Source organism: Oryctolagus cuniculus, chromosome 16 (assembly GCF_964237555.1).
Source record: "Oryctolagus cuniculus chromosome 16, mOryCun1.1, whole genome shotgun sequence".
NCBI classification, from domain to species: domain Eukaryota; kingdom Metazoa; phylum Chordata; class Mammalia; order Lagomorpha; family Leporidae; genus Oryctolagus; species Oryctolagus cuniculus.
In genome coordinates this window covers 23,573,316-23,600,196 of record NC_091447.1, presented here as the reverse complement: position 1 = coordinate 23,600,196, position 26,881 = coordinate 23,573,316, and the positions used below count along the sequence as shown (strand labels likewise).

At 40.6% G+C, this 26,881-nt stretch overlaps 1 protein-coding gene across 3 annotated transcripts in view; it reads right to left on the bottom strand.

The window, feature by feature from the left end:
- AVL9 (AVL9 cell migration associated) overlaps window positions 1-26,881 on the bottom strand; it is a 75,945-nt gene that overhangs the window by 14,704 nt on the left and 34,360 nt on the right. For all 3 annotated transcript variants that reach the window (XR_007922338.2, XM_051853280.2, XM_008261619.4), the window contains exons 5-12: window positions 26,012-26,101; window positions 25,194-25,260; window positions 18,636-18,676; window positions 17,516-17,554; window positions 15,727-15,796; window positions 14,890-15,428; window positions 2,796-2,930; window positions 1,402-1,621 (exon numbers count right to left, since the gene is read on the bottom strand). Coding sequence is in view for 2 of the 3 variants with exons in the window: in XM_051853280.2 (XP_051709240.1) it covers window positions 1,402-1,621; window positions 2,796-2,930; window positions 14,890-15,428; window positions 15,727-15,796; window positions 17,516-17,554; window positions 18,636-18,676; window positions 25,194-25,260; window positions 26,012-26,101 (1,201 nt within the window). In the remaining variant the exon portion in view is untranslated. The remainder of the gene's footprint in view (window positions 1-1,401; window positions 1,622-2,795; window positions 2,931-14,889; window positions 15,429-15,726; window positions 15,797-17,515; window positions 17,555-18,635; window positions 18,677-25,193; window positions 25,261-26,011; window positions 26,102-26,881) is intronic.

Genomic DNA, 26,881 nt, shown 5'->3' with positions numbered 1-26,881 from the left:
CGTTGAAGGTGAAATCCAAGTACTTTCTGCTATCGGGAAAGGAAGAGAAGTTCCATATGCAGCATGAGGAAGTTTTTCTAAGAACCTATTTCTTTCCTTGACCTTGTTCATTTACGAGCATGGGTCTGAGCCAGACTGGGTTAAAATCCCAGCTCAGCCTCTTCGCAGATGGTTGAGCCAACTATTTAACATTTCTGCTTCTCATTTCTCTTCTGTAAAATGGAGATGATAAGGTATCTACCTCCAGGATTGCTGTGAGGATGAAATACATTATTAGATGTAAAGTGCTCAGACATTCCTTTCACAGGTTAATTGTTAAAAAAAAAATAGCACCTATTATTCATGGCTTACAGCCTCCTGGACTCTTGAAGCCACATGAATGATGGAAAATAGGGTTTTCTTTCACGGTAACTCTGTAAGTCTCAGGTGTGACATTTGTAGCGGCAATAAAAATTTTCAAATACTCCATTAACAGAAGAAGACTTCTTTCTTAGCCTTCCTTTACAAATGAAAAACATGTCTGAAGCCTGGTGACTGACTAACCTGGAAGGTGGAGGTGGTATTGATTTAAACAAATCTACTGACACAACAACATGAACGTTCTTAGTGCCACTATGGAATTGCTTATATAAAAATGGCTGAGATGGTAAATTTTATGTGTATTTCACTACAATGAAAAAAACAGTAGGAGAGATAATTGAAGAGGAAGAACACAGCTCAACACTCTTCTAATGACAACAGAGCTACTAATTTTTGTCACACGTCTGAGGTGGACAATCTCACCGCAGAGCTCCACTCTCGTTTTTTTCTATGGAGAACGATACAGCTCTAATACAGTACTGGATTCATGTTCACCTGCCCCATTTTACCCATTTAATAGGAATGATACTGTTTCTCACAATGGGATGTTAAGTATGAAGGTTTAAGCAATTAGATTGTGAGTTTCAATGGTTTCTATTTTTACTATTTCTTCTCTATGTATCTTAAAAATTTCTAACAAGTACTCATAATTAGCCACCAAATGCTGATATTCCCTTGTAGACAATGAAATACTTATCAGCTATATAAAGTCATAAAGAACTGCATTTAATGACTTCATATATGTTTATGTTTTTCTTATAAAGAAAAGGTAGATTTCAGGAAACAGGTATGAAGGGATCCATTTTTGTAGAAGGACCACCCAAAATACCATAAAACCCAAGTCTAGAATATATGCATAGAAAAGTCTGGAAAGATATAAAATACTCAAAATGTTTAAGATTGGTTATTTCTATACGAGGGAGTAACAGGTAATTTTCTATAATGAATATATATTTCTTGTGCAATTCAAATTACCATAAATGTCACAAAATTAAAAATTACAACACAAAAGGTACCCATGTGCTTGGCATGATTTCTTACCTAACTGTAGCGTGGCAGCCAGCAGGGCGTGGATGTAGACTGCAAACTGGGCCCGGATCCACTCGTCACCTCCCTCCCAGCCCGTGCCATCCAGGAAGACGTCATCCCGGTTCTCAGTCACGTGCCTCACCAGGTAATCTGCGAACCTTAGGTCTGCAGTGGTTGGGTTAAGCAGCTTCCTGAGTTCTGGATCATGGATCTGGATCACAGCTTCTTCCACCTAGAGGGCACCCAGGTGTAAGTCAGAGTCTGGGCAATTATGCAAATACAGACACCCATGCCACACTTGGAAGAGGAATTATTGGGAAGGCAGAGCTGGAAATAAAAAATGAGGAACAGCATTCTCAAAAGTTGAGTCTAAGGAAGAAACAGCTTTTGATACTTTTTTTTTACTTAAAAATATTTTTGTTTCTAGAAAATACATACATGAATGTATTACTTTGATCGGTAGAAGTAATTCATGCAGATTATAAATATTTTGGAAAATACAGAAATACAGGATGGTAAAAAAAAATCATCTTTATCTTCCAACCAGAAATGAATAAACTTAACAACTAAAATTTCTAAAATTTTTGCTTTTAAGTGCACAGATATTTCAGAATACTTTTATTATGTACTATTTTGTATACAAAGAAATGTATGTCACAGGTTAGTTCTGAAGTACATTAATAAAATAAATATCCATGAGCCTACCAATCAATTTCAGAAAGAGTATAAGCCATGATCCTGAAAAATTTTGTGGTCTTCTCATTTGTATCTTCCTGTCCTGGATGTTATATTATTTTTTTCTTCCTCAAAACTGGGATCATCATAAATCTAGCTCTGAATCTTAGATCGCTCTTTTTTCATCACCATTTTCCAATGAAGCATGTTTTGGTGCTTTGTGTCAGAAACTACAAAAACTTTAGTGCAGCGAAGTTTCTTTTTCTCTTTGAAAAATGAGTTCACTTGTAAAATTCAATGATTTTAATTTCTTATAGAATGATAAAAATGTTAAACTCCTAGATTCCTCCATCTTGATAACAGCAGCATACCGAACAGGTTAGAAGGATTTAAATTATTTAAACAATAAACACATTTTAATGAGTCATGAAATCATGGTAGGCCAGAATGCTCGGGCTGGAGTCCTGGATCACTTGCTTATTTGCTGTGTAATATCAGGCAAGTCATTCAGTCTCAGTTAGCTTCTACAGGTGTAAAATGCAGACAGTAACAGTACCTATTTCCCGGGGTTGTTATGAGAATTAAATCAGTTAATTTGCATAAAGTGCTCATATGCCTTGCACATAGCAAGCATTATCATGATTAGTGCTGTCACTATACTTTCACTTTCAGATTTAAGAAAGGAACAAAGGGAGCACCAGGGTCAAGTGCACACTCATACATGAACGTACTTCCACAATGGCATCACTGAGGTGTTTCTGTTGTCGAAAAAGGATGTTAGTAGCTCCAGCAACAAATCCCCGAACGGTGACATCAGACAGAAGATGATGCTGCTGCAATGCCATATATGGCAAACACAGATATCCCTATGAATTGTAAGAGCAATAGACAGTATTAGAAAAGTGAAGGGACAGCTACCTCCTCTTCAAGCCCAGCACGCCAACAGTAGGATGAGATGCTCCCATCGTTCCCTGCCTGTCCCTAATGCAGCCAGCCGACCTCTGACTCACTACACTAACAGTCCAGGTGGAACCTCAGGCCTTGCCTGCACTAAACCCAGTTACTGATTAGCTAATCTTCTCCATGAATGGTCAAATCATGCAAGGTGGTTTAACATGAAGGATGTCTTACTAAGTTACTTTTTTCCTTGGTTCAACTTAAAAGTCTCTACAGTAATTAATAAGCTGGACTTTTTCACTTAAGAAATGAAGTATTAAACTCATGAAAAAACACTTTATGAAGTATTAAACTCATAAAAAAAAAACACCGTTTAGTAGAAAGTTGTTAAGATTTTAAATCACAAACTCTGGCACATAACACCAAAGAGAATAGCAAAGCACCTCACAGCATTCATTTTATATGGTTAAAAGTCATGCAAAAATATTTCAAAGCATCTGTTACTAAATATTTAATGCAAAATTGACACCAGTAGCAGTTATATATCTAATTAACTTCCATTTGAATTGTATTTGAAAATAACACTGCCCTGAAAATCAGTTGAAGTGATAAACTGCAGAAGACATTTAAGTATTCAAAAAATCCCATATATTATCTGACAGTAAAAGTGTTACTTGACACTGGGAGGGGTTGGTGTTGTGGTACAGTAGGTTAAGCTAACACTCATGATGCTGGCATTCCATACTTGAGTGTTGGTTTGAGTCCTGGCTGCTCCACTTCCCATCCAACCCCCTGTTAATATGCCTGGGAAGGCAGCAGAAAATGGCCCAAGTGTATCAGCCCCTGTCACTCATGTGGAAACCTGGAGGAGTTCCTGGCTTCTACCTTTGGCCCAGACCAGTCCCAGCTATTGTGGCCATTTGGGGAATGAACCAATGGATGGATGATTGCTGTCACTCTGCCTTTCAAAAAATAAATCGGGGCCGGCACTGTGGTGCAGTGAGTTAATGCCCTGGCCTGAAGCGCCAGCATCCCATATGGGCGCCAGTTCTAGTCCTGGCTGCTCCTCTTCCGATCCAGCTCTCTGCTATGGCCTGGGAAAGCAGTAGAAGATGGCCCAAGTGTTTGGGACCCTGCACCCACATGGAAGAAGCTCCTGGTTCCTGGCTTTGGATCAACACATCTCCGGCCATTGTGGCCATCTGGGGAGTGAACCATCGGATGGAAGACCTCTCTTTCTCTCTGCCTCTCCTCTCTCTATGTAACTTTGACTTTCAAATAAATAAATAATAAAATCTTTAAAAAAATAAATCTTTATTTAATTAAAAAAGGGTGTTAACACTGAAATGATTCACTGAAGGAGAACATGGAATTTCTGCTAAATAGGTGTTCAAGTGGCATGATCTGTATATGAAGCCAGGTATGAAGACTGAGTCCCTTAACTTGTTTTCGCCTCAAGTTTTATGACAGTTTTTTTTTTTTTAACTTCTCATTCTCCTTTTAAATACTGAATTACAGTTATCTGGATGACATCTTGTTCTTGTTTATATAATGAGACAAATCTCTCCAAGGAGAGGAGATCCCTGTTGTAATTTCAAATTCTTTACTGCATCTAGGAGAGTGTTTTGTACCTAACATGTGGGTTGTTACATGAGGGAAGCTTCTGGAGCTGAAACAGAGGTCTAGTAATTTGGCTTTATCCTTACTCTTGATGTCTTTACCTACTCAGTAAAAACACTAAAAGCAGCAGCAAAAACAAATCCATGTCTCTGTGTTAGAGACAGACGTTTAGTACAGTGTTTCTTGATGCAGGCCCTTGGGACTAAAGGCAGAAAGGACCCCTGCTCTTCATCCAGAATCACTTAGTCTAAACAACAGGTTTGCAGATCAGGGGTCCTAGCAGGTGCTTGGCTTGTGTATTGTGTATTTAATTTTTGTTTACTTATGTAAGTGACAGAGAATCAGAGGAATAGAATGCTCCTCCATCGCTGGTTCACTTTCCAAATGCTCACAACACCTTGGGCTGGGCCACAGTGCAGAGCCAGAAACACAATCCAAGCATCCAACATGGTTGGCAGGAACCCAATTATTTAAACCATTACCATTGCACTACCAGGCACTGTGTTAGCAAGAAGCTGGAGTCAGGAGACAGAGCTGGAAATCAAACTCAGGAACTCACACGTGGAACAGGGGCATCTTAACCAGCACATTAATGGCTAGGCTAAATGTCCACCCGGACACCTCCTTTCCCAAGTGCCTCTTTCTAGACATAAACAAGACAACAATGAATGCTCTTCTATACTTGAAGTGACCGACCCCCAAGGAATATCCACCCCACCAAACAGGGTGAGAATCCTTCCTCATCTTCTTGATAAGGTACTTTCTGTTAGAGAAAAGTTTACTATCAACAGTGGTATTTGCTTTTTTAATTAAAGAAAGAGATTTAAAATTATTGTTGTTTGAGTAAAGAGGAGAGAGAGGCAGCGTTCTTATCCCCTGGTTCAGTCCCTAAATGCCTGCAAATGCTTGAGCTGGGCCAGAGCTGGGTGCCTGAGGCTCAACCCAGGTCTCTCATATGGGTGGCAGGACCCAGACACCTGAGCCATCATATGCTGCCTCCCAGGGTCTGCATTAGCAGGAAGCTGGACTCAAGAGTAGAACTGAGAATTGAACCCATGTACTCTGATGCTGGAAGTGGCTGAACCACTAGGCCAAATGCCTGTCCCAACAGTGGGATTCTTGGCTAGATCTATAGCAGCACCAAAACTCAGAATATTTTTTAAAAAGTAGTTCAAAGCTTTAAAAAATATATTTAAAAATATCTTCCAAATTTTAATAAACAGCCTTTGGTCCAGCATTTGACCTCTTGTAATTTCTTTTATAGATATCCCTGCTCAGTGTGATATTATATTTATGAAAAGTCATTTATTATCCAAACTGCTCATCAATTGGGGGCTAAATAAATCTTCAGCTGTATAATAAAACATCCCACAGCATAAAAAGTGACAAAGTTCATCTCTAAGAAGTATTATGTAAGAAGGAAAATGGGACAAAAAAGAAGCATATTCTGCTGCCACTGTGTTAAGGTAGGGGAAAATATCCATGTATCTGTGCATAAAATATCCTCAGAAAGAAACACAAGACACTGACCATGTTGAGGGTAGCTGGGTAGCAGGAGATAGAATGGAAGTTAGATTTTATTATAGATGGTTTGGAAGTACTAGTCATAAAATTATTTAAAATATCAGTCCAAAACAGATTTACAATTATGCCATTAATTTCAGTGGTGATCACTTTAGCCTAAAGCTTTGAAAAGTCCTTAACATATGGGAGCAGCAAAAGCAATGGGTTCTTTCACATGAAGAAGCTTCAACCCCTAAGTCCACTGTTGGCCCTCTACTTTCCAGAGCACTTTCACCTGCATGTCTGAAACCTCAGTGTGTTAAGAGGTAATGGAAGCCTCAAACACAGATGAAATATATGCATATCCAAGTTCATGGCAGCATTATTCACTTACAATAGCCATTCACTGATGGACACATGAATAATGAACACATGCCACATCCACACAGTGGAGTATTATTCAGTCCCAAACAGGAAGAAAATCTCGTTACGTGCTGTAATGGATAAACCTTGAGGACACTACGCTAACTGAAGTAAGCTGCTCACAGATAGACATCTGCTGTGACTGCACTTCAATGTGAACACACTTAGAACTACACTTAGAAGTGGTAAAGAAGGTAAATTTTGTTTCATGTGTTTTTCTTTAAAACCACAATTAAAAAGCAAAGAGAAACACACCGTAACTCTTGATAACTCTAACAGAACTACTAAGGAGCTGATCTGCTGAAGACATGCAAGAGCAGAGTAGGCCTGCTCTCAGCCCACACGGAAAGCGCTTAGATCAGATCAGGACCAACTGCTGTTTTCTCATCTCTTCTCTAGTCAAGGAAAACAAGCACATTCCTAAGGTAGAATATGGAGGCCTCTGTGCTGTAGGGATGTCAGGTCTCTCCTAAACTGACCTATGGAACAATAAAAGAATCCAGAAACAGACTTCCTTCCCCAACCATACACAAAAATCAATTCAAACTAGGTGACACCTAAAATGTGACAAAATTATAAAACTTTAGAAAGTAATATAGGAGGCCGGCGCCACGGCTCACTAGGCTAATCCTCCACCTAGCGGCGCCGGCACACCGGGTTCTAGTCCCGGTTGGGGCGCCGGATTCTGTCCCGGTTGCCCCTCTTCCAGGCCAGCTCTCTGCTGTGGCCAGGGAGTGCAGTGGAGGATGGCCCAGGTGCTTGGGCCCTGCACCCCATGGGAGACCAGGAAAAGCACCTGGCTCCTGGCTCCTGCCATCGGATCAGCGCAGTGCGCCGGCCGCAGTGCACTGGCCGCGGCAGCCATTGGAGGGTGAACCAACGGCAAAGGAAGACCTTTCTCTCTGTCTCTCTCTCTCACTGTCCACTCTGTCAAAAAAAAAAAAAAAAAAAAAAAGAAAGAAAGAAAGAAAGTAATATAGGAGAGACTGCTTTAATAAATTTGAGGATTTCTTAAATAAGACTCTCAAAACCCTAACAAAAAGTAAAAAAAGGATAAACAGAAAATTATCTAGAACATGTGAAGAAGCTCCATTAGTCAGTGACAAGGAAAACAACCCAGAAGCTTTGAACTGATACCACGCAAAGAGAAACCCAGAAGGCAAAAAAATATATGAAAAGATATTCAATGTCAACAGTGATCACTAAGACATGCAAATCTGGAAGATCTCTTTCTCTGTAACCTTGCCTTTCAAGTAAATAAAATCTTAAGGAAAAAAAAAAGCCATTTGAACCAGCAGATGGAAATGCAAACTAACAGCCATCAGATTTCATCAGGCTGGTTAAAAATTAATGTCTGACAATATCAAGTGTTTGTGGGAACAGGGAACAACGGGAAACTCTGATACACTGCTTGTGGGAATGGAAATCATCACACATTCTCTTTAGAAAACATGAAGAGTCTTCAAAAGTTCATGGAAACATGTATTATGAAAAATCATACGTGGATTTCAAGATTGCATCCTACCAAAATAAATTTCTAATTTACCCACAAGCTTTCTGAAGTATTTTTGTTATTTGGAATTACCCAATAAAGCAGAAGATATCTATTCCTATCATCAAGTACTTGTGGGGAGCAACTGAGACTAAAGTACTGGAACTGCTAGGACTAATTCTATGCATGTGATCTCCCACAATGGCGCTGAGCGACAGCAAACAACCTCTACGCAGCTGCCTCACCAGTTTAACTGATAAGCTGCAGGAGCTGATCCTGCTCCTGAATGGAGGAGAGCAGCGTGCTCGGTGTGTGGGCAGCAGAGTTGGGATTGGTGGAAGAGGACTATAAAGGAGGAGAGAAACAACATGCACCAGGAACATCTGAGGAACATCTGAGCAACCCCTGAGAGAGCCGGCCGGCGGTGTGCCGCCCCTCCGCGGAGGCGGGGGTGGGGTGGGGTGGGGTGGGCAGCTAACCCGGGACGGTGTCGTTCCTCCACGAGTGGGGGAACGGCAGCTAACCTGGGAAGGGCCGGGCAAAAAGAACAGCACAGGGTACAGTGTCGTTCCTCCGTGAATGGGGGAGCGACAAGTACTCTCTCCTCTAGGTATTGAATCCTAAAGAAATTCATGAAATGTACAACAAAATTCCTGAGTAAGAATTTCATAGCAGCATTATTTGTAGTAGCCAGAAACTAGAAACAATGCAAGTGATCATCCATACAAGTGATGAACTGCAGAAGAGCTGTATAAAGGAAAACTACCCAGGAAAAGTCATAGGAAAGTTCATGCAGGGCTGGCACTGTGATGTAGTGGGTAAAGCCACTGCGCCTGCAGTACTAGCAACCATATGGACACCGGTTTGAGCCCCGGTTACTCCACTTCCAATCCTGCTCTCTGCTAATGTAACTGGGAAAGCAGTAGAAGATGGCCCAAGTGCTTGGGTCCCTGCACCCACAGAGGAGATGGGGAAGAAGCTCCTTGCTCCTGGCTTTCAAATGGCCCAACTCCGGCCATTGCAGCCTCTTGGGGAGTGAACCAGCAGATAGAAGACCTCTCTCTCCGTCTCTCTGCCTCTGCCTCTCTGTAACTTTGCCTTTCAAAAAAATAATAAATCTTAAAAAAAAAAAAAAAAAAGAAGGAAGTTCATGCAGGCATGGCTGAAATCAAAAACACTGAGAGGAAAAAATATGGTTCCATTTAAGTAACATTAATAAGCATGCATTCCTTACATTTTAGCTAGTCCATTAAGTTATGTGAAGTTTCCCTAAATCTGAAAATGACAATCTACAATCAAGTAAATAAATTATAAACTTAAAAGAAATGCTTAAATGAGTTGAATCAGTCTGATATAAAATATGAATTCTAACTATGTATACATTTAACTTTTATAAATGTATATGGTTTCATTTAAAGTTACAAATAAACTGAAAAGAGCATTCTAAATTAAATGATCTTTTGCTGGAGGCAATGTGTATTTTTTTTTTTTTTAATTTGACAGGTAGAGTTTACAGACAGTGAGAGAGAGAGACAGAGAGAAAGGTCTTCCTTCTGTTGGTTCACTCTCCAAATGGCTGCAACTGCCGGAGCTATGCCGATCCGAAGCCAGGAGCCAGGAGTCTCTTCTTGGTCTCCCTTGTGGGTGCAGGGGCCAAGGACTTGGGCCATCCACCACTGCTATCACAGGCCACAGCACAGAGCTGGACTGGAAGAGGAGCAGCCAGGACTAGCACCCGGCGCCCATATGGGATGCCAGTGCTGCAGGTGGAGGATTAACCTATTGCACCACGGCACCAGCCCTGGCAATGTCTATTTTTAAAAGTACCAGATACATGCAATTAAAAAAATCTAAGCAGCTGTTGGTCTTTTGAATTGAAAAATTTTAAAACAATTGCTGAAAATCACCTTCACTAACCCCCAAACTAAAAATCACATTCATTAAATTAAAGACTGAGTTAACTAAAAATTTATTTATTTGAAAGGCAGGAGAGAGGGACAGTCACATTTGGTTCGTAACTCTGAAATGACTGAAATAACCAGGGCTAGTCCAGGCCAAAGCCAGGAGTCCAGAACTGCATTCAAGTTTCCCACATTTATGGCAGGAACCCAAGTATTTGGGCCATCATCTACTGCTTCTCAGGTGCATAATAAGCAAGAAGATGGATAGGTATTGTTGAGTATCTAGGACTCGAAATAGCACTCTGATATGGGATGCCAGCATTTGAAGTGGCATTTTAAACTACTGTAACCACAATGTCCACATGTAACTTGAAACTTAATAATTATATTAGGTGACTTCTAATCAGAGTTGCATTTACGGTAACTCACCTAGTTTTCCTAAGTGATGACTATTATCTCATAACTAGAAAAGAAGAGAAGGAAAGCTGACTTGTGTGACTCAAAGGCGTGGGAATCCAAACTCCCACTACACTAGTTCTTTCCAGCCAGTCCCAAGCTTTGCTCTAGTGTGCTGCCAATTTGAGAACATTTACAGCAGTGAGGTAGGAAGACTTAAAATAAGGGAAAAATAGAAGAAAAGGTCTCAGGACTGTCTTTTCTTTTTCTTCTTCTTTTTTTTTTTTTTTTTTTTTGTGACAGGCAGAGTTAGACAGTGGGAGAGAGACACACAGAGAAAGGTTTTCCTTCTGTTGGTTCACCCCCCATATGGCCGCTACAATTGGTGCACTGCGCCGATCTGAAGCCAGGAGCCAGGTGCTTCCTCCTAGTATCCCACGCAGGTGCAGGGCCCAAGCACTTGGGCCATCCTCCACTGCCCTCCTGGGCCACAGCAGAGAGCTGGACTGGAAGAGGAGCAACCGGGACAGAATCCAGCGCCCCACCCGGGACTAGAACCCAGGGTGCTGGTGCTGCAGGTGGAGGATTAGCCAAGTGAGCTGCGGCGCCGGCCAGGACTGTCTTTTCACATAGGAAAATAACTACTCCATTTTCCTCTCTCTCTCTCTCTTTCCCACTGCCCTTCAATGTTTCTCTGATTATAACGTGGCACAGCAGCAGACCGTACATATCACACAGGTACATGCCTTTTCCTAATCTTCCTACTTCTCCTTCTGGCTTACCCAGTCCTCTCCTCATTACCTCATGGACAGCCGACCCCACAGGTGCCTCTGGTTCCACCCTTTCCTTCTGTGCCTGTTTTCTCTGCACACCTAATAAACCAACTTTCAGGAAAGGCTCTAGCATATTTTAGAACCAAACGCAGGAGGCCTGGTCTTTAACACTGACATGAAAGGATGCTAGGCAAGTCAAAGTATCAGAAAAAAGACTGGATAGCTGGAGAGTAGAGGAATCTCTTACAGAAATACTTCTAAAATTAAAAAAAATTTTTTTGACAGGCAGTGTGGACAGTGAGAGAGAGACAGAAAGGTCTTCCTTTTTCCGTTGGTTCACCCAATGACCACCACGGCCGGCGCACTGCGCCAATCTGAAGCCAGGAGCCAGGTGCTTCATCCTAGTCTCCCATGTGGGTACAGCGCCCAAGGACTTGGGCCATCCTCCACTGCCTTCCCGGGCCACAGCAGAGAGCTGGACAGGAAGAGGAGCGACCAGGACAGAATCCGGCACTGAAATACTTTTTATTATGTAGAAATCTGTTTCCATTTATTTATATGTTAACCATCCTACTTCAGCAATATTCCCCAGGCAACCAGGCTTCTCTCTATTTCTGGTATAACTTTCAAGATATTTTGCTAGGGGCCAGTGCTGTGGCACAGTAGGTTAAAGACCTGGCCTGCAGCACCAGCATCCCATATGGGTGTCCGTTCTAGTCCCGGCTGCTCCACTTCCAATCCAGTTCTCTGCTATGGCCTGGGAAAGCAGAAGATGGCTCAAGCCCTTGGGCCCTTATTCCCATGTAGCAGACCTAGAGGAAGTTCCTGGCTCCTCACTTTGGATCGGCTCAGCTCTGGCTGTTGCGGCCATTTCGGGAGTGAACCAGCAGATTTAAGACCTCTCTCTCTCTCTACTTCTATCTGAAACTGTCTTTCAAATAAAATAAATCTTAAAAAAGAGATATTTTGCTAACTTAATTCCTTTTGTGTGAGATTTTAAGAACTTCTACAGAAAAAAAGTCAAAAGCCCAAAGACAATTTATTTATTTTTTTAAAAAGATTGAAGGCAGAGTTACAGAGAGGCAGCGGCAGCAAGAAACAGAGAGAGAGGGAGATATTTTACATCCACAATTTCACTCCCCAAATGGCTGCAACGGCTTGGGCCTTTTACTGCTATCCTGGGCCATAGTAGAGAGCTGGATCGGAAGTGGAGCAGCTGGGATTCAAACCAGCACCCATATGGGATGCCAAACTGCAGGCGGCAGCTTTCTCCACTACGCTACAGCACTGGCCCCAACAATTTGGTTTTAATAACACTGCATATTCTAGTTACTGACATGAAAAAATTAGCACTTGCACTTAAAATGGTGATCAAACAACAAACCAGATTTTATTTATTTCAGAGGGAGACACACACACACACATACAAGGAAAGAGAAAAAGAAATCTGCCATCTACTGGCTCTTTCCCTAAAAGCCTGTAAGGGCTGGGGCTGGGTCAGGGTTGAAGCCAGGAACTCAATACAGGTCTTCCACATGAATGGCAGGGACCACCTGCTACCTCTCAGCGGGTCCTGGAACTGGGAATGGAGTTGAGACTCAAACCCAGGCTCTATGGTACGGAATGTGGGGAACCCAAATGGTGTGTTAACTGCTAGGCCAAACACCTGCCCCAACAAATTAGATTTTAATCAGTACACAAGAAACAAAAGGAAAAATGTTTTACTGAGCACAATGACGGTTATAAGCTCATCATATTTTTTTTTCCTTTTGACAGACAGAGTTAGACAGTGAGAGAGAGACAGAGAGAAAGGTCTTCCTTCCATTGGTTCACCCCCCAAATGGCTGCTATGGCTGCGTGCTGCGCCAATCCAAAGCCAGGAGCCAGGTGCTTCCTCCTGGTCTCCCATGCAGGTGCAGGGCCCAAGCACTTGGGCCATCCTCCATTGCCTTCCTAGGCCGTAGCAGAGAGCTAGACTGGAAGAGGAGCAACCGGGACAGAACCGGCGCCATGACCGGGACTAGAACTCGGTGTGCTGGTGCCACAGGCGGAGGATCAGCCTAGTGAACTACGGCGCTGGCAAAAGCCCATCATATATTAAGTACTAGTATAAAGCACAAAAACCTAATATTCTACGAAACACGGTTAATTTGAAAGGACATAAAGTACATCTTTACGTTACTTTAATTCAATAATGTGATAAAAAAAAAACCCTAGATTCACCCCCAGTTTAATTTTCTTCTTACTATCTCTACAATGATAAAAATTAGAGGATGGATGGGTAAAACAGTAAAGTAAGGGCTTCAAAAGGTATAGGAAATCATGCCAGTTCAGAAAGGCCATACTCTGTGGCTACTTTCCACACATAGTAGTTTGAGAGACCTCAGTTTTTCTCCCTAGGTTCTTATTCCAGTAAGAAACACTGCATTGGTTTTAAAAATAAAATATTTTCCCCATTTATCTGAAAGGCAGAGAGAGAAGGGGGGGAGGGGGAGGGGAGGAGGAGAGGGAAGGGAGGGAGGGAGATACAGAGAGAGAAAGAGAGAGAGAGAGAAAGAAAGAGAGAGAGAAATTTTCCATCTGCTGGCTCAGTCTTCAAATGCCCACAGCTGCTGAGACTGGGCCAGGCTGAAGCCAAGAGCCCAGATCTCAATCCAGGTCTCTAATATGGGTGGCAAGGAACCAATTACTTTGGCTATTATCTGGTACCTCCTAGGGTGTGCATTAGCAGGAAGCTGGAGACAGAAGCAAAGCTGGGATCAGAACCCAGGCACTTTGTTACAGGATGTGGGCATTCCAAGGGGTATCTTGACTGCTGTCTCAAATACTTCACCCCACCCCTTTTATTCTTTTTAAAATTATAGCTTTGAGAGCAAGTATTGTGGCACATGGGAGGCCCAGATGGAGTTCCTGGCTCCTGACTTTGGCCTGGCCCACCCACTGTTGTTGTAGGCATTTAGGGAATGAACCAGTAGGTAGAAAATCTCTTTCTCCTGCTCACTCTCAGCCTCTGCCTCTTTTGCTCTGCTTTTCAAATAAATAAAAATAAACTTCTTATGCACAAAGGAGCATAGAAGTGCAATTAAAGAATAAGCTTATTAAAAAATTAAATAGTAACTTTTAGAATTGTAGCAATTTAACATATTAATTAAATGCAATTAAGACGGTTTCTTCAATTCATTTTTTCTAAAAGATTTATTTATTTGAAAGAGTTACACAGAGAGAGGAGAGGCAGAGAGAGACAGAGAGAGAGAGATCTTCCATCTGCTGGTTCATTCCCCTGATGGCCGCAATGGCTGGAGCTGAGCTGATCTGAAGCCAGGAGCCAGGAGCTTCTTCCGGTTCTCCCATGTGGGTGCAGGGGCCCAAGGACTTGGGCCATCTTCTACTGCTTTCCCAGGCCACAGTAGAGAGCTGGATCGGAAGTGGAGCAGCTGGGACTCAAACTGGCGCCCATAGGGGATACCGGCACTGTTGGCGGTGGCTTTATCTGCTACACCACAGTGCTAGCCCACTCAATTCATTTTTTTAAAAGAAAAATTTTAATAATTAAAAACACCCAATACACTAATTACTGATATTATATCCAGTAGCTTCAAAAATGTTTCTAATTAAACCCTCTGAACTCCTTGCCTACAGTCACACACTATGGTAAGATGTACCATACATTTGGTATGTATTATATACTTCTGAAAAGCATACAATATAAGTATACAAAAGAGAAATTAAGATTTGAAAATGTGTTCAACACTGAAAGGTGAATTCTAGAAAGATTTTGTCATGTTCTGTAAGGGATTCTATAAAGGACATTACACTTTACCTTCGTGAAGATGGCCAGCGGCATGCCGTATTGGTCCTCCTCTAAACCTGAAATGAGCCCTGGTGTCAGGACCACTTGCCCTGTATTAGCTTGAGGCTGCACAGTAATTGGAGGACTGTCTGAGGGCACAGAGTTCTTGGGAAGGAGATCTGTCTGGTCTGGCCCCATCTGTTCCCTTTCTTTCAAGTTGGGGTCTTCTAGGACACTAGGATCCAAGGTCTCCCAGTCACTTTCTGAAGACTCTGGAGAAGGGCGAGATGGAGGTTTCAAATATTGACTGGTGTCATTGAGTTCCTGTCCTTTGCTGTGGTTATCTTCTACTTGGAACGGAGGTACTTCAGTCTTGATGGCAGCATCTCCTCCATGGCTTCCTGCCATGATTTTCTTGACAGTTCCCAAGTTGCTATTTGAAATGTCAGAAGCAGACCCAGAAACAAAATCATCTGCAGGGGGATTACTTTCCTGAAGCCCAGCATCTTCTGACATACTCTTTCGGGGTCTGTACTGAGAACAGTCACTGAGACCATGTTCAATCATGCCTAAAATATACAATATTGGAGAACAATTTGGCTTACAATAATATAGAAGAAAACAAGAGCTGTATTCTTTACATTTTCTTTTCTATAGTGGGATTCTCCTACAAAACCTTTAAAAAGCTATGTTTGCACACAGTTTAACTAAAAGAAAATTCAGAAAAAAAGAGAAACAATGTCAAAGGAAAATGTCATATTAAAATAGAAATGTTAATCCAGTTTATCCTTGAAAACCTCTATTGTTGAAATTTGAAGTTCCAATACAAGTTAACAAAAGAAAGAATAGATATTGCTGTCCTCTTACCTGGAAAAAGGGACAACACAGTCATCAGTGCACCCACCAATTTATTCACTGGAGAAATATAAAAAAGAACCTGAAATGGATTCAATCAAAATTACATTAGAAGATCGAGGATATAATATTGATACTAAAAGGGGGGGGGAGAAGAAGAGAGGAAAAGTTCTTTACAGAATAAGAGCTAAGAAATGTAGAAGCAATGACAGAAAATCACAATTTAGCTTCTACTATGATTCAGGTATAAATGAACAATGGATGGTAAAATTACCGTGAAAGGTTGTTAGACAACAAGATACTCCCAGTGCCTCAAAATTTATCATTCCCACAGATTACTCATTAAAATGGTAACCACCACTTTAACAAAGTGATCAAGCTTTATATCAGCAATAATACCACAAATAATTATGGGCCTTCTGATGTAATATTCTAGGAAGGACACACAACAATCTGTGTAGCATTCTTGCTAGAAAAGTTTAATCTGAAACTAGCTACAAGAAAACAGACAAATCTAATCCTCTAACACTAGTCTAAATTCTTTAAAAAAGTACCAATGTCATGAAACACAAAAAACAATGAACCAGAAGAGTAAGAGGTGGGGGAACTGCTTGAGACTGGAGACAGCCAGCAATGCAACACATGATCCCTAACTATCTGGTTCCCAGACTGAAAACAAGTAGTTATAAAAGATATTATTATGCTATCTCGGGAAATTTGAAATGCACTATATACTAGATATCATTTATTCTTATCAATGATAAATCCTTGAATGTGAAAATGGTATTATGGATACGTAGGAATGTATTTTTGTTCTCAAGAGACGTATCTGAAACTTCTTAGGGGTCAAGTACCATGATATTTACAAATTACCTTCAAAATATGATTAAAGGGAGAAAAATGATCAAACACAAAGCAATATAATGTAAAAGTGGCAAAAAGGTTAACAAGTGATAAATAGAGATGAAGGCTGTAAAGGTGTTTCTTGTATTGTTCCATCAACTTCTCAGCAGCCTTGACATTTTTCAGTATAAAAATTGAGAAAAAATTAAATTATAAACAGGATTCAGTTAGATACTGCACTAAAACTAACATGACCATTAAATTAGTAAATTAAATCAAAGGTAGATCATATTTTAGGAGAAGTCATATAGCCTTATTAAAACAAACAAACAAAAAAACAAGTTTAGCACCCTAACCTGAAAATACGAAAACTGAGAACTGATGTGATACTCAAAAAGTTCCAGATTTTGGAGTGTTTGGAATTTCTGGGTTAGAGCTACTCACTCAATAGGTGAAGTGTAATTAAATATTCCAAAATTTGAAAATTGAATTTGAAACACTTCTGGTCCAAAGTATTTCAGGGATATTCGATATGTAGTCTCTTTTGTAATTTAAAACAAAAAGAACCCAAACAAACTGAAGGGTAACAGATTTAGAAGAGGAATTATGACTGCCACCAGTTACAAGTAAATAAGATAATTACTACCTAAGTACTTAATTAATCTGGAACAACTCAATCAATCAGCCTGATGTCTGAAGTGAACTAATACATTTCCTTTTTATTTAAGTCAGTTAAAAATTAGGTTTTATCTGTGATGAAAACAATCTAGAATGTAACTGAATATACTGTCAAACTGCTTCCAGAAAGACTGTACAAATTTGTACTTCTATGGCAGTGAACAATATGTGCTTCAGCTCATTACAATTTGACAGACAGAAAATGTCTTTAATACTTTATCATGAGGTTCAACACAGAAGTTAAATATCCCATCCTTCCTTTCATCTCTGTAAATCTCACCTTTTTTTCAAGAAGAATTAATTTAAACAGGATTAAGACCTGAAGAAAGAAATGTTGTATTACAGTTAGAAAACCAACCCTATTATTCATTTGCTTTTTCCCCTCCTCAAACATAACCACATATCATTTATCAATATTAATTATAGTTTTAAAAATACATGAAAAATTATGAATGTCTACTAAGAGATGAATATTACCTATGTGCTCTAAAAATGTGGGACTCATATTTCTAACAGAAAGGATCTTTTTTGAAAAGAGTGGCATCATTTTTGCTTAAGATATTTGCAAGATTTTTAAAGGACAGCAAGTATTCATTTATTTCTGGATATTCAGAGCTATCGCAGTGTAGGTCCTCAATAAAAGTCTATTCAAGGAATGAACAATGTATGTATATCCTAGTAATTGTACACCTTATTAATAAAGCATATGAGTATGTTTTGCATCAGTATAGATATTTTATTGGAATTATTTCCATCAGAACATATAAAATATTCTACAAGTGGAGGATGTTTGGTCCATTGGTAAGCTGTTACTTGGGACAACCATATCCTCTAACAGAGTGCTTGATTTGAGTCCCAGATCCTTTGATTCTATCTAGCAGCTTCCTGCTAATGCACATCCTGGGATGCAGATGATGTCTCAAGTAATTGTGTCCCTGTCACTCATGTGAGAGATCTGGATGGAGTTCTGGCTTCCTGGCTTCAGCCTGGCCTAACCCTAGCTGTTGTGGGCATTTGGGTAGTGAACCAATGGATAGTTCTGTCTCTGCCTTTCAAATAAGATGAAAACAAACATAAATAATAATTAAAAACATTCTACATGATCAAAATGTTTCTTTGTGCTTTAATCTCATGATAGCTAAAATCCCAAAGACAATTGAAAAAAAAATTCTGTATTGCAAAGAAGGAAAAAGACAGTATCTGTACTCTTGTAGGTATTTATGTAATACAAGCCCCACCAATATTTTCAACTCTATTTTGTGAGACCAAGTACTGTCTTAAAAGAACAAAAATATAGATTATGCCATAAGCTACAACTTATGTAGTACATTGAATCTGTCAGTTAAATGAACACATGTCTTCCATTTTAGTACATCCTTAAGTTAAATAAGGTGTCATACCTTGTGTCGAAAATGAAGGACAAGATCTCGAGGAGACAGACCTACAATGTTAACAGAAAAGCTAATATGTGACTACAACCTACTGTTTTTGTTGAATAAAGAATTTTTTCCTCTCAAAGGAAAGGGAAGTAAAAAAACGAAGGTAGGAATATACAAATACTAAAATAGAAGGGGTCTTCAAAAGGCTCCTGGAAATGCTCATCAATTAATTTGATTTTTCCACAATATCTGAAGTGACATCACATTACATATACTTCAGTGAATACATATATGCTTGGAGATAGTGCTGTCTGCCAGAATTTTCTACAAGAATGACCATGTTCTAAACGTGCCCTGTCCAATTCAGTAGTTACATATGACTACCAAGTACTTCAAATGTGGCAAGCGTGACTGAGAAACTGACTTTTACATTTTGTTTAATCTGTGATCAATTAAATCTAAATGTAGATAGCTATATGCAGCCAGTAGTGGCTAATGTTTTAGACAGTGCTGGCTTAATACGTCCCTCCATTCTATAAACATTACTATACAAGTTCAGAAATTATAAAGCTTATACTTCAGTGGCAATCATCTAGATAGTTTTTGGTCACTGAACTTTATATCTATTATTTCTGAATTGCATACTTCTCCAATCATCTGCCTCCAACATAACAGAACAAGAGAAAAATAATATAGAGAAAAATACATACTCAGAATAGGAGCTCTGTAACTAGCTTACACACAGGATTGCACTAGAAAAATATCACCATTTGGCTATTTCATGTTAAAATAAAAATTGTGTGAACATAAATCACTATGTGGTTAAAATTAAAAAAAAAAAAAATGGAGAGGGTATTTATTGTCTACTGAGCACCTGAGATACCAATGGATATTACTGCTGTCAAGACAATGTAAATTAAACTAAATCACTCACTTGAAGAATTAAAAAAACTTGGTTGTTATTTTGAAAAGCCGAGGATGGCAGAACAGGGAGGGAGCTTGCTGTACTAGTCTAGGGGAAGACAGTTAGAAAAAAATGGAGTGCAGTCTGAGGAAGAGTTAGGGAGAAAACTACAAAGCTACACACAAAATGAAGGGATACTGTGGATCTATGAGGAGGATGTGGATGCACACAATTCAGGACCTCAGCAGTCAAGAGCCTCAGCACCAGCTTTGGAGAGTGAAGTAAGACTGGACTGCAGGGGCCGGTGCTGTGGCATAGTGGATAAAGCTGCTGCCTTTAGTGCCGGCATCCATATGAGTGCCGGTTCGTATCTCGGCTGTTCCACTTCCGATCCAGCTCTCTACTGTGGCCTGGGAAAACAGTGGAAGATGGTCCAAGTCCTTGGGCCCCTTCACCCACATGGGAGACCTGGAAGAAGCTCCTGGCTTCAGAGTGGCTCAGCTCTGGCCATTGTGGCCAACTGGAGAGTGAACCAGCAGATGGAAGACCTCTCTCTGTCTCTCTGCCTCTCCTTCTCTCTGTGTAACTCTGACTTTCAAGTAAATAAATAAATCTTTAAAAAAAAAAATCAGACTGCAGCAGCCCAAGCCACTGGCGATAGAACTGTGGGAAGAGCGTAGCCTGAGTCCAGCTTGGAGCCCTGTGGGGGACAATGTACAATGTACCTGCCAACCTAGAGGAAAATAAAACAGGGTGGGGGTGGCACATTTCTGTCTCCCTGATCACCATGCATCCTGTAATTGGCTGAGAGAGGGCAGGCGCCATTTTGGACAAATGTAACAGCTGCGCTAGCTTGTATCTGCATGCCCAGCAACCAGCTGAGACGCCTGAGTCTGGCTGGAAGAATTGACAGAGGGCTGTGTGCTGTGGGAGCCTTGGGTGCTGGGATAGACTGTGAAAATACCGGGCCTGCGTCAAAGGGCACAGAATGTGGCTTAGTCTCTGGGTAGTCACTGAGAGCATCCACACAAGGCTCCCTGATTGCCTGGTAAGGATCACTGCTGTGGGATCTGTGCTCACACTTAGGACTGCATGGATCCTTTGTGTGGTTCTTGTGGCAGCATGGATGAAAACTGCACCCACTGGGGCCAGCACCCAGGCATTAGTCTCCCTGGAGGGGAGGAGGTGAGTGTGAGATTATGCCAACAGAGCGGATCATATCCTTCCCTCTGGAAAAAAAAAAAATTACCACACCCAACTTGGATGCTACCTAGGACACTCCCCTCACCCTAGAGCACTGAACAGAGCTCCTGGCCACACCCAACACATGCCTCTGGGTATTCACTGAAAGAGCTGACACTCCACTAAGCAACACAGGAATAGTCCAAAGATAAAAGCCATCACAGGGGTAAAATCCAAATCCACAAATGCCTAAAAATATAAAAATAAATGTAGCAATTCAAGAAATAAGAATAAGGAAGACAACATGATACCCCCAAAGAACACAACAACATTCAATACTAGAACATGAAGATGAAGAGATTGAATAAATGCCGGGGGTGGGGAGGGGCCAGCACTGTGGCATAGCGGGTAAAGCCGTCGCCTGCAGTGCTGGTATCCAATATGGGCGCCAGTTTGAGTCCTGGCTGCTCCACTTCCGATCCAGCTTCCTGCTATTGCCTGGGAAAGCAAGATGGCCTAAGTTCTTCAGCTCCTGCACGTGCCTGAGAGACCTGGGGGAATTCCTGGCTCCTGGCTTCGGATAAGCCCAGCTCTGGCCAGAGTGAAACAGCGGATGGAAGACCTCTCTCTCTTTGCCTCTGTCTCTACCTCTCTGTAAGTCTGCCTTTCAAATAAATAAATCTTAAAAAAAAAAAAAAGAAAAAGAAATGAAAAGAATTCAAAAAGCTAATTGTAGGATTACTTAGAAGTAATCAGAAGCAAATCCACAAATTAAAGAAATCCATACATGACAAGAATGAAATGTTTTCCCATGAAACAGATTATAAAGAGAAATTAAAATGAAATATTAGAAATGAAAAATTCCATAGATAAAATAAAAAAAAAAGGTGGAAGGCCTTAACAACAGATTCGGTGAGACAGAAGAAAGAATATCTGAGTTAGAAGACAAATCTCTGGAAATTTTACAGTAAGACTGAACAAAAGAATAAATTAGAAAACTAAAAAACAGTGTTGGAGATTTATGGGATACTATCATACGATCCAACATACAGGTCTTAGGAGTTCCTGAAGGCATGGAAAGAGAGAATGGTTTAGAATGCCTTTTTAGTGGAATAATTACAGAAAACTTCCCTAATTTGGACCAAGAAAGGGACATTCAAGTACAGAAAGCACATAGAACTCCTAATAGACATGACCAGAAAAGATCTTCACCATGATACATTGTAGTCAAACTCTCCACAGTGAAACAAAGACAAGATTCTAAAATATGCACAAGAGAAATGCCAGATTACTTTCAGAGGACCTCTAATTAGACTCACAGCAGACTTCTCATCAGAAACCCTACAGGCTAAGAGAGAATGGTGAGATATATTCCAAGTCATAAGAGAAAAAAACTGTCAATCCAGAACACTGTACCCTGCAAAGCTCTCAATTATGAATGAAGGTGAAATAAAAACCTTCCATAACAAAGAGAAATCAAAAGAAATTTGTCACCACTCATTCAGCCTTATAAAAGATGCTTCAGGATGTGCTACACACAGAAACATGGTCATCACTATGAAAGAAGGTAAAGGCAGAAAATCTCCCAGTAAAAATACAAAGGAAATCCAAAGTAAACAATAAGAATATTTATGGAAAAATGGCAGGGTAAAGTCATGACTTATCAATAGTCACCCTGAATGTAAATGGCCTCTGTGGGGAGCAACTCGGACTAGATTGTTACTGGAATTAAGACTTATTCTATGCATCTGCTCTCCCACAATATGGCGCTGAGAAGGGAGTAACAACTTCTACGCAGCTGCCTCTCGCCAACTTGAGTGATGACCTGCAGGAGCTGATCTTGCTCCTGATTGGAGGAGAGCAGCGTACTCGGCGTGTGGGTAGCAGAGTTGGGATTGGTGGAAGAGGACTATAAAGGAGGAGAGAGACAACATGTACCAGGAGCATGTATCTGAAGGAACACCTGTGCAGTCCCCGAGAGAGCCGGCCAGCGGTGTGCCGCTCCCCCGCGGAAGTGGGGAAAGTGGCAGGGGGAACCGCCCTTTCATGGAGGTGGAAGGACGGTAGCCAACCTGGGAAGAACCAGCAGCAAACCCGGGAAGGGCCGAGCAGACGAAAGAACAACACAGGGTCTAGTGTCGTTCCTCCGCGAAGAGGGGGAGCGACATAATGGTGCCGTGACTCGGATATGAAGCCTAGGCAGGGTTTAGTGTCGTTCCTCCACGAAGAGGGGGAGCGACAGGCCTCAACTCTCCAGACAAAAAAAGACACAGATTTGCTGAATGGATTAAAAAACACGACCCATCTATTTGCTGCCTACAAAAAAACACATCTCACCAATAAAGTTGCAACGCAAACTGAAAATGAAAGGATGGAAAAAGATATTCCATGCTAACAGAAACCAAAAAATAGCTGGTGTAGCTATCCTAATATCAAACAAAACAGACTTTAACAAAAAAACAAAAAGTAAAACAAACAAATCTGTTAAAAGACAAAGAAGGGTACTATGTAATTATTAAGGGACCAACTCAACAGGAGGATGTGACTACAACAAACATACATGCACTGAATCACAGGGCATCTATTTTTTTTTTTTTTTTTTTTTTTTGACAGGCAGAATGGACAGTGAGAGAGAGACAGAGAGAAAGGTCTTCCTTTTGCTGTTGGTTCACCCTCCAATGGCCGCTGCAGCTGGTGCATCACGCTGATCTGAAGCCAGGAGCCAGGTGCTTTGCCTGGTCTCCCATGCGGGTCCAGGGCCCAAGCACTTGGGCCATCCTCCACTGCCCTCCCAGGCCACAGCAGAGAGCTGGCCTGGAAGAGGGGCAACTGGGACAGAATCCAGTGCCCCAACCGAGACTAGAACCCGGTATGCTGGCGCCGCAGGTGGAGGATTAGCCTATTGAGCCGCAGCGCCGGCCAGGCATCTGACTATCTAAAATAAATGTTAATGGATCTAAAGAGACATAGACTCCATTAAAATAGTAATGAGGGACTTCAATACCCCATTTTCAACAATGGCCAGATCAAACAAACAAAAAATCAGCAAAACCACAACGAAGTTTCATCTCATCCCTGTTAGAATGGCTTTCATACAGAAATCAAAAAACAACCAATGCTGGCAAGGATATGGGAAAAGGTACCCTAATCCACTGTTGGTGGGAATGTGAACTGGTACAGCCATTGTGGAATATGGTATGAAGATACCTCAGAAATTTGAATACAGACCTACCATATGACCTAACCATCTCACTCCTGGGAATTTACCCAAGGGAAATGAAATCAGCAGATGAAAGAGTGAACTGTACCCCCATGTTTATTGCAACTCAATTCACAATAGCTAAGATATCGAATCAACCCAAATGTCTGTCAACTGAAGACTGGATAAAGAAACTATGGGATATGTACACCATGGAATACTACACAGAGTTAAGAAAAAATGAAATCCTGTCATTTGCAACAACATGGATGCGACTGGTAAACAAACTTTGTGAACTAAGCCAGTCCCAAAAGGACAAATACCATATGTTGGCCCTGATCTGTGGTAATAGAGCACCTAAAAGGTAATCTATAGAATTGAACTTGGCCAGCGCCGTGGCTCACTAGGTTAATCCTCCACCTGTGGCGCCGGCATACCGGGTTCTAGTCCCGGTTGGGGCGCCGGGTTCTGTCCCGGTTGCTCCTCTTCCAGTCTAGCTCTCTGCTGTGGCCCAGGAGGGCAGTAGAGGATGGCCCAAGTGCTTGGGCCCTGCACCCACATGGGAGACCAGGAGAGGCACCTGGCTCCTGGCTTCGGATCAGCGTAGTGCGCCAGCTGCAGTGCACTGGCCGTAGCGGCCACTGTGGGGTGAACCAACGGAAAAGGAAGACCTTTCTCTCTGTCTCTCTCTCTCTCACTGTCCACTCTGCCTGTCAAAAACAAACAAACAAAAAACAAAACAAAACAAAACTGACCTTGATACTTTGAGTTGCAGTAACTTTGAACAGCCCTTGTCTTGAGCATTGTGCAACAGTTTTTTTTTTCATACTATTTGTTGAACACTTTTCTTAGTGTAGAGTTAACCTCATGCATATAAAGTTAATTGAAAATAGATCTTAGTAAAAAATAAGAATGGGAGTAGGAGAGGGAGGAGGAGGAAGGATGGGAATGTGGGTTGGAGAATGGGTAGAATGGGAAGAATCACTATATTCCTGAAGTTGAAATGCATGAAATTTGTATACCTTAAGTAAAAGGTTTCTGAGGAAAAAAAAAAAAAAAGAAAAGCATAAATCTACTTTGTACAATCACATGGTAAACAAAGCTACTGATATGTTATGATAACCCTACTCAGTATGAACACTGGAAGAAAATATTTAAGGAAGATGCAGCATCAAACACTGAAGAATTCAGATTCCATATAGAGGTTTAATTCTGATCATGAAGTTTCCCATGCAACTTAATTCACCAAAGAAGAAAAGAAGATATCTCTTCTAATTGTCAAAATGTTACTTACCAAGATATACTTGAGATCCTTCTAATGAAGTTCCTCCCAAGGAACTATTCATATGCTCATACAGCTCCTATAAAATACAGGTTTTGTTTACAGCATTTTATTATCATTTTAGAAACTGAATTAGAAATATGTCAAAAAAAAGTTGCTTTCTTAATTGACATTAAGCTTAGAAATAACGTTTCTTTGAAATCTTGCCAGTTTCTAGCACTCATTCCTTCTCTTCCACAGATGAGCAATATCAGAAGAGATGTGGGCAGAAAGGGTGCAAAGCTACTCAGAGTACTCCTCTCCACATTTTTAGAGTCTGATTCATTCACACGGCAGAATGAATTCCAAGGATAAAATTCCTTATGTTATTTAGCTTCCTTGCTAAATATCTAACTGTCTTAATCTTCCCAGGATTCAGGAGAGATTCATATTCTGTACATTCATGGCAGTCTTGCGAAAGTACATATCCATTTCCATAAAATAATGTTTTTTCTAGCTTATGTTTTTCTGAGGTAGGAACTACCAAATGGCATATAAACGTACTATGAAGTTTATTAATAAGCAATTTTATAGACGCAGTACTGTAGCAAAAAGACCACTGTGCATTTATGTTTCTTATCTGTAGATACTATCTGTGAAAAAACACATTTTGGTTACATTAATAAGTATTTGGGCAGATCCTTGGTTCTTCAATGTTTTAATGCAAATATATTTTCAAAGAATATTTTTCTTAAGCTAATAAATGATTATCCTTCACAGTATTACTAACAAGATTTATTTGACTGAGGACTCCATCTTCACCCAAACACATTGTAAAGGGGTATAGTTACCTTTAGAATGGAAATCTGGGAAAAATCCTTCTCTTCAAAATATGCATGTGTGATGAGTTGAAGTTTTGCTTGAAGTAAACCATAGAGAGGCTTAAAGAAAAAAACAGAAATGACTATTAGGTTGATAGTGTGTGTGTATGTACTGAACAAAGTTATTCCTTAATTCTTATTTCTCCTATTTAAGATCCTCTTCCAGCATTTCTATTTTCTTATCTGTCACGTTCTTTTCTAGAGGTTCTCCCATTTCTAGGTCCTTTTTAAAACAAGTATTGCTGGAATGGCTTTTCCTACCAATATCCTTATTAACATATCATTACTAATATCTAAGTATATTCATTTATATATACACGTGTATGAGTGTATACACACACACACACACACATATTCTCTTTCTCTCTCTCTCTCTCTCTCTCACACACACACACACACACTCTACAATGTACTATGAACAATCAGACCTTTCTGGATGAGCTGCATCTCCCCATCCCTCATATCTGTTTTAGCAACAGACGAAACTGGATTCACCCCAATTTTATCATTTATTAGTTATTATGGATACTTCAAAAAGTTCATGGATAAATGGAAATAAAGAATGGTGTAACATTTTTTTTGAAATCTATATATGTGAAGGGCCTTCAAAAAGTTCATGGAAAATGTATATTATGGAAAAAAAAAAAAAACTATGTGTGGGTTTCAAAATCCTTTGTAGCAGATTAAACATCTTTTAATTCCATTTTCCTGAACCTTTTGAAGTACCACTAATTCTCATAAACATAAATGAAGAGATACATCTTCATTTATAAAACAACAGCAGGGGCCGGCATTCTGGCATGGCATGTAAAGCTGCCACCAGCAGTGCCAGCATCCTAT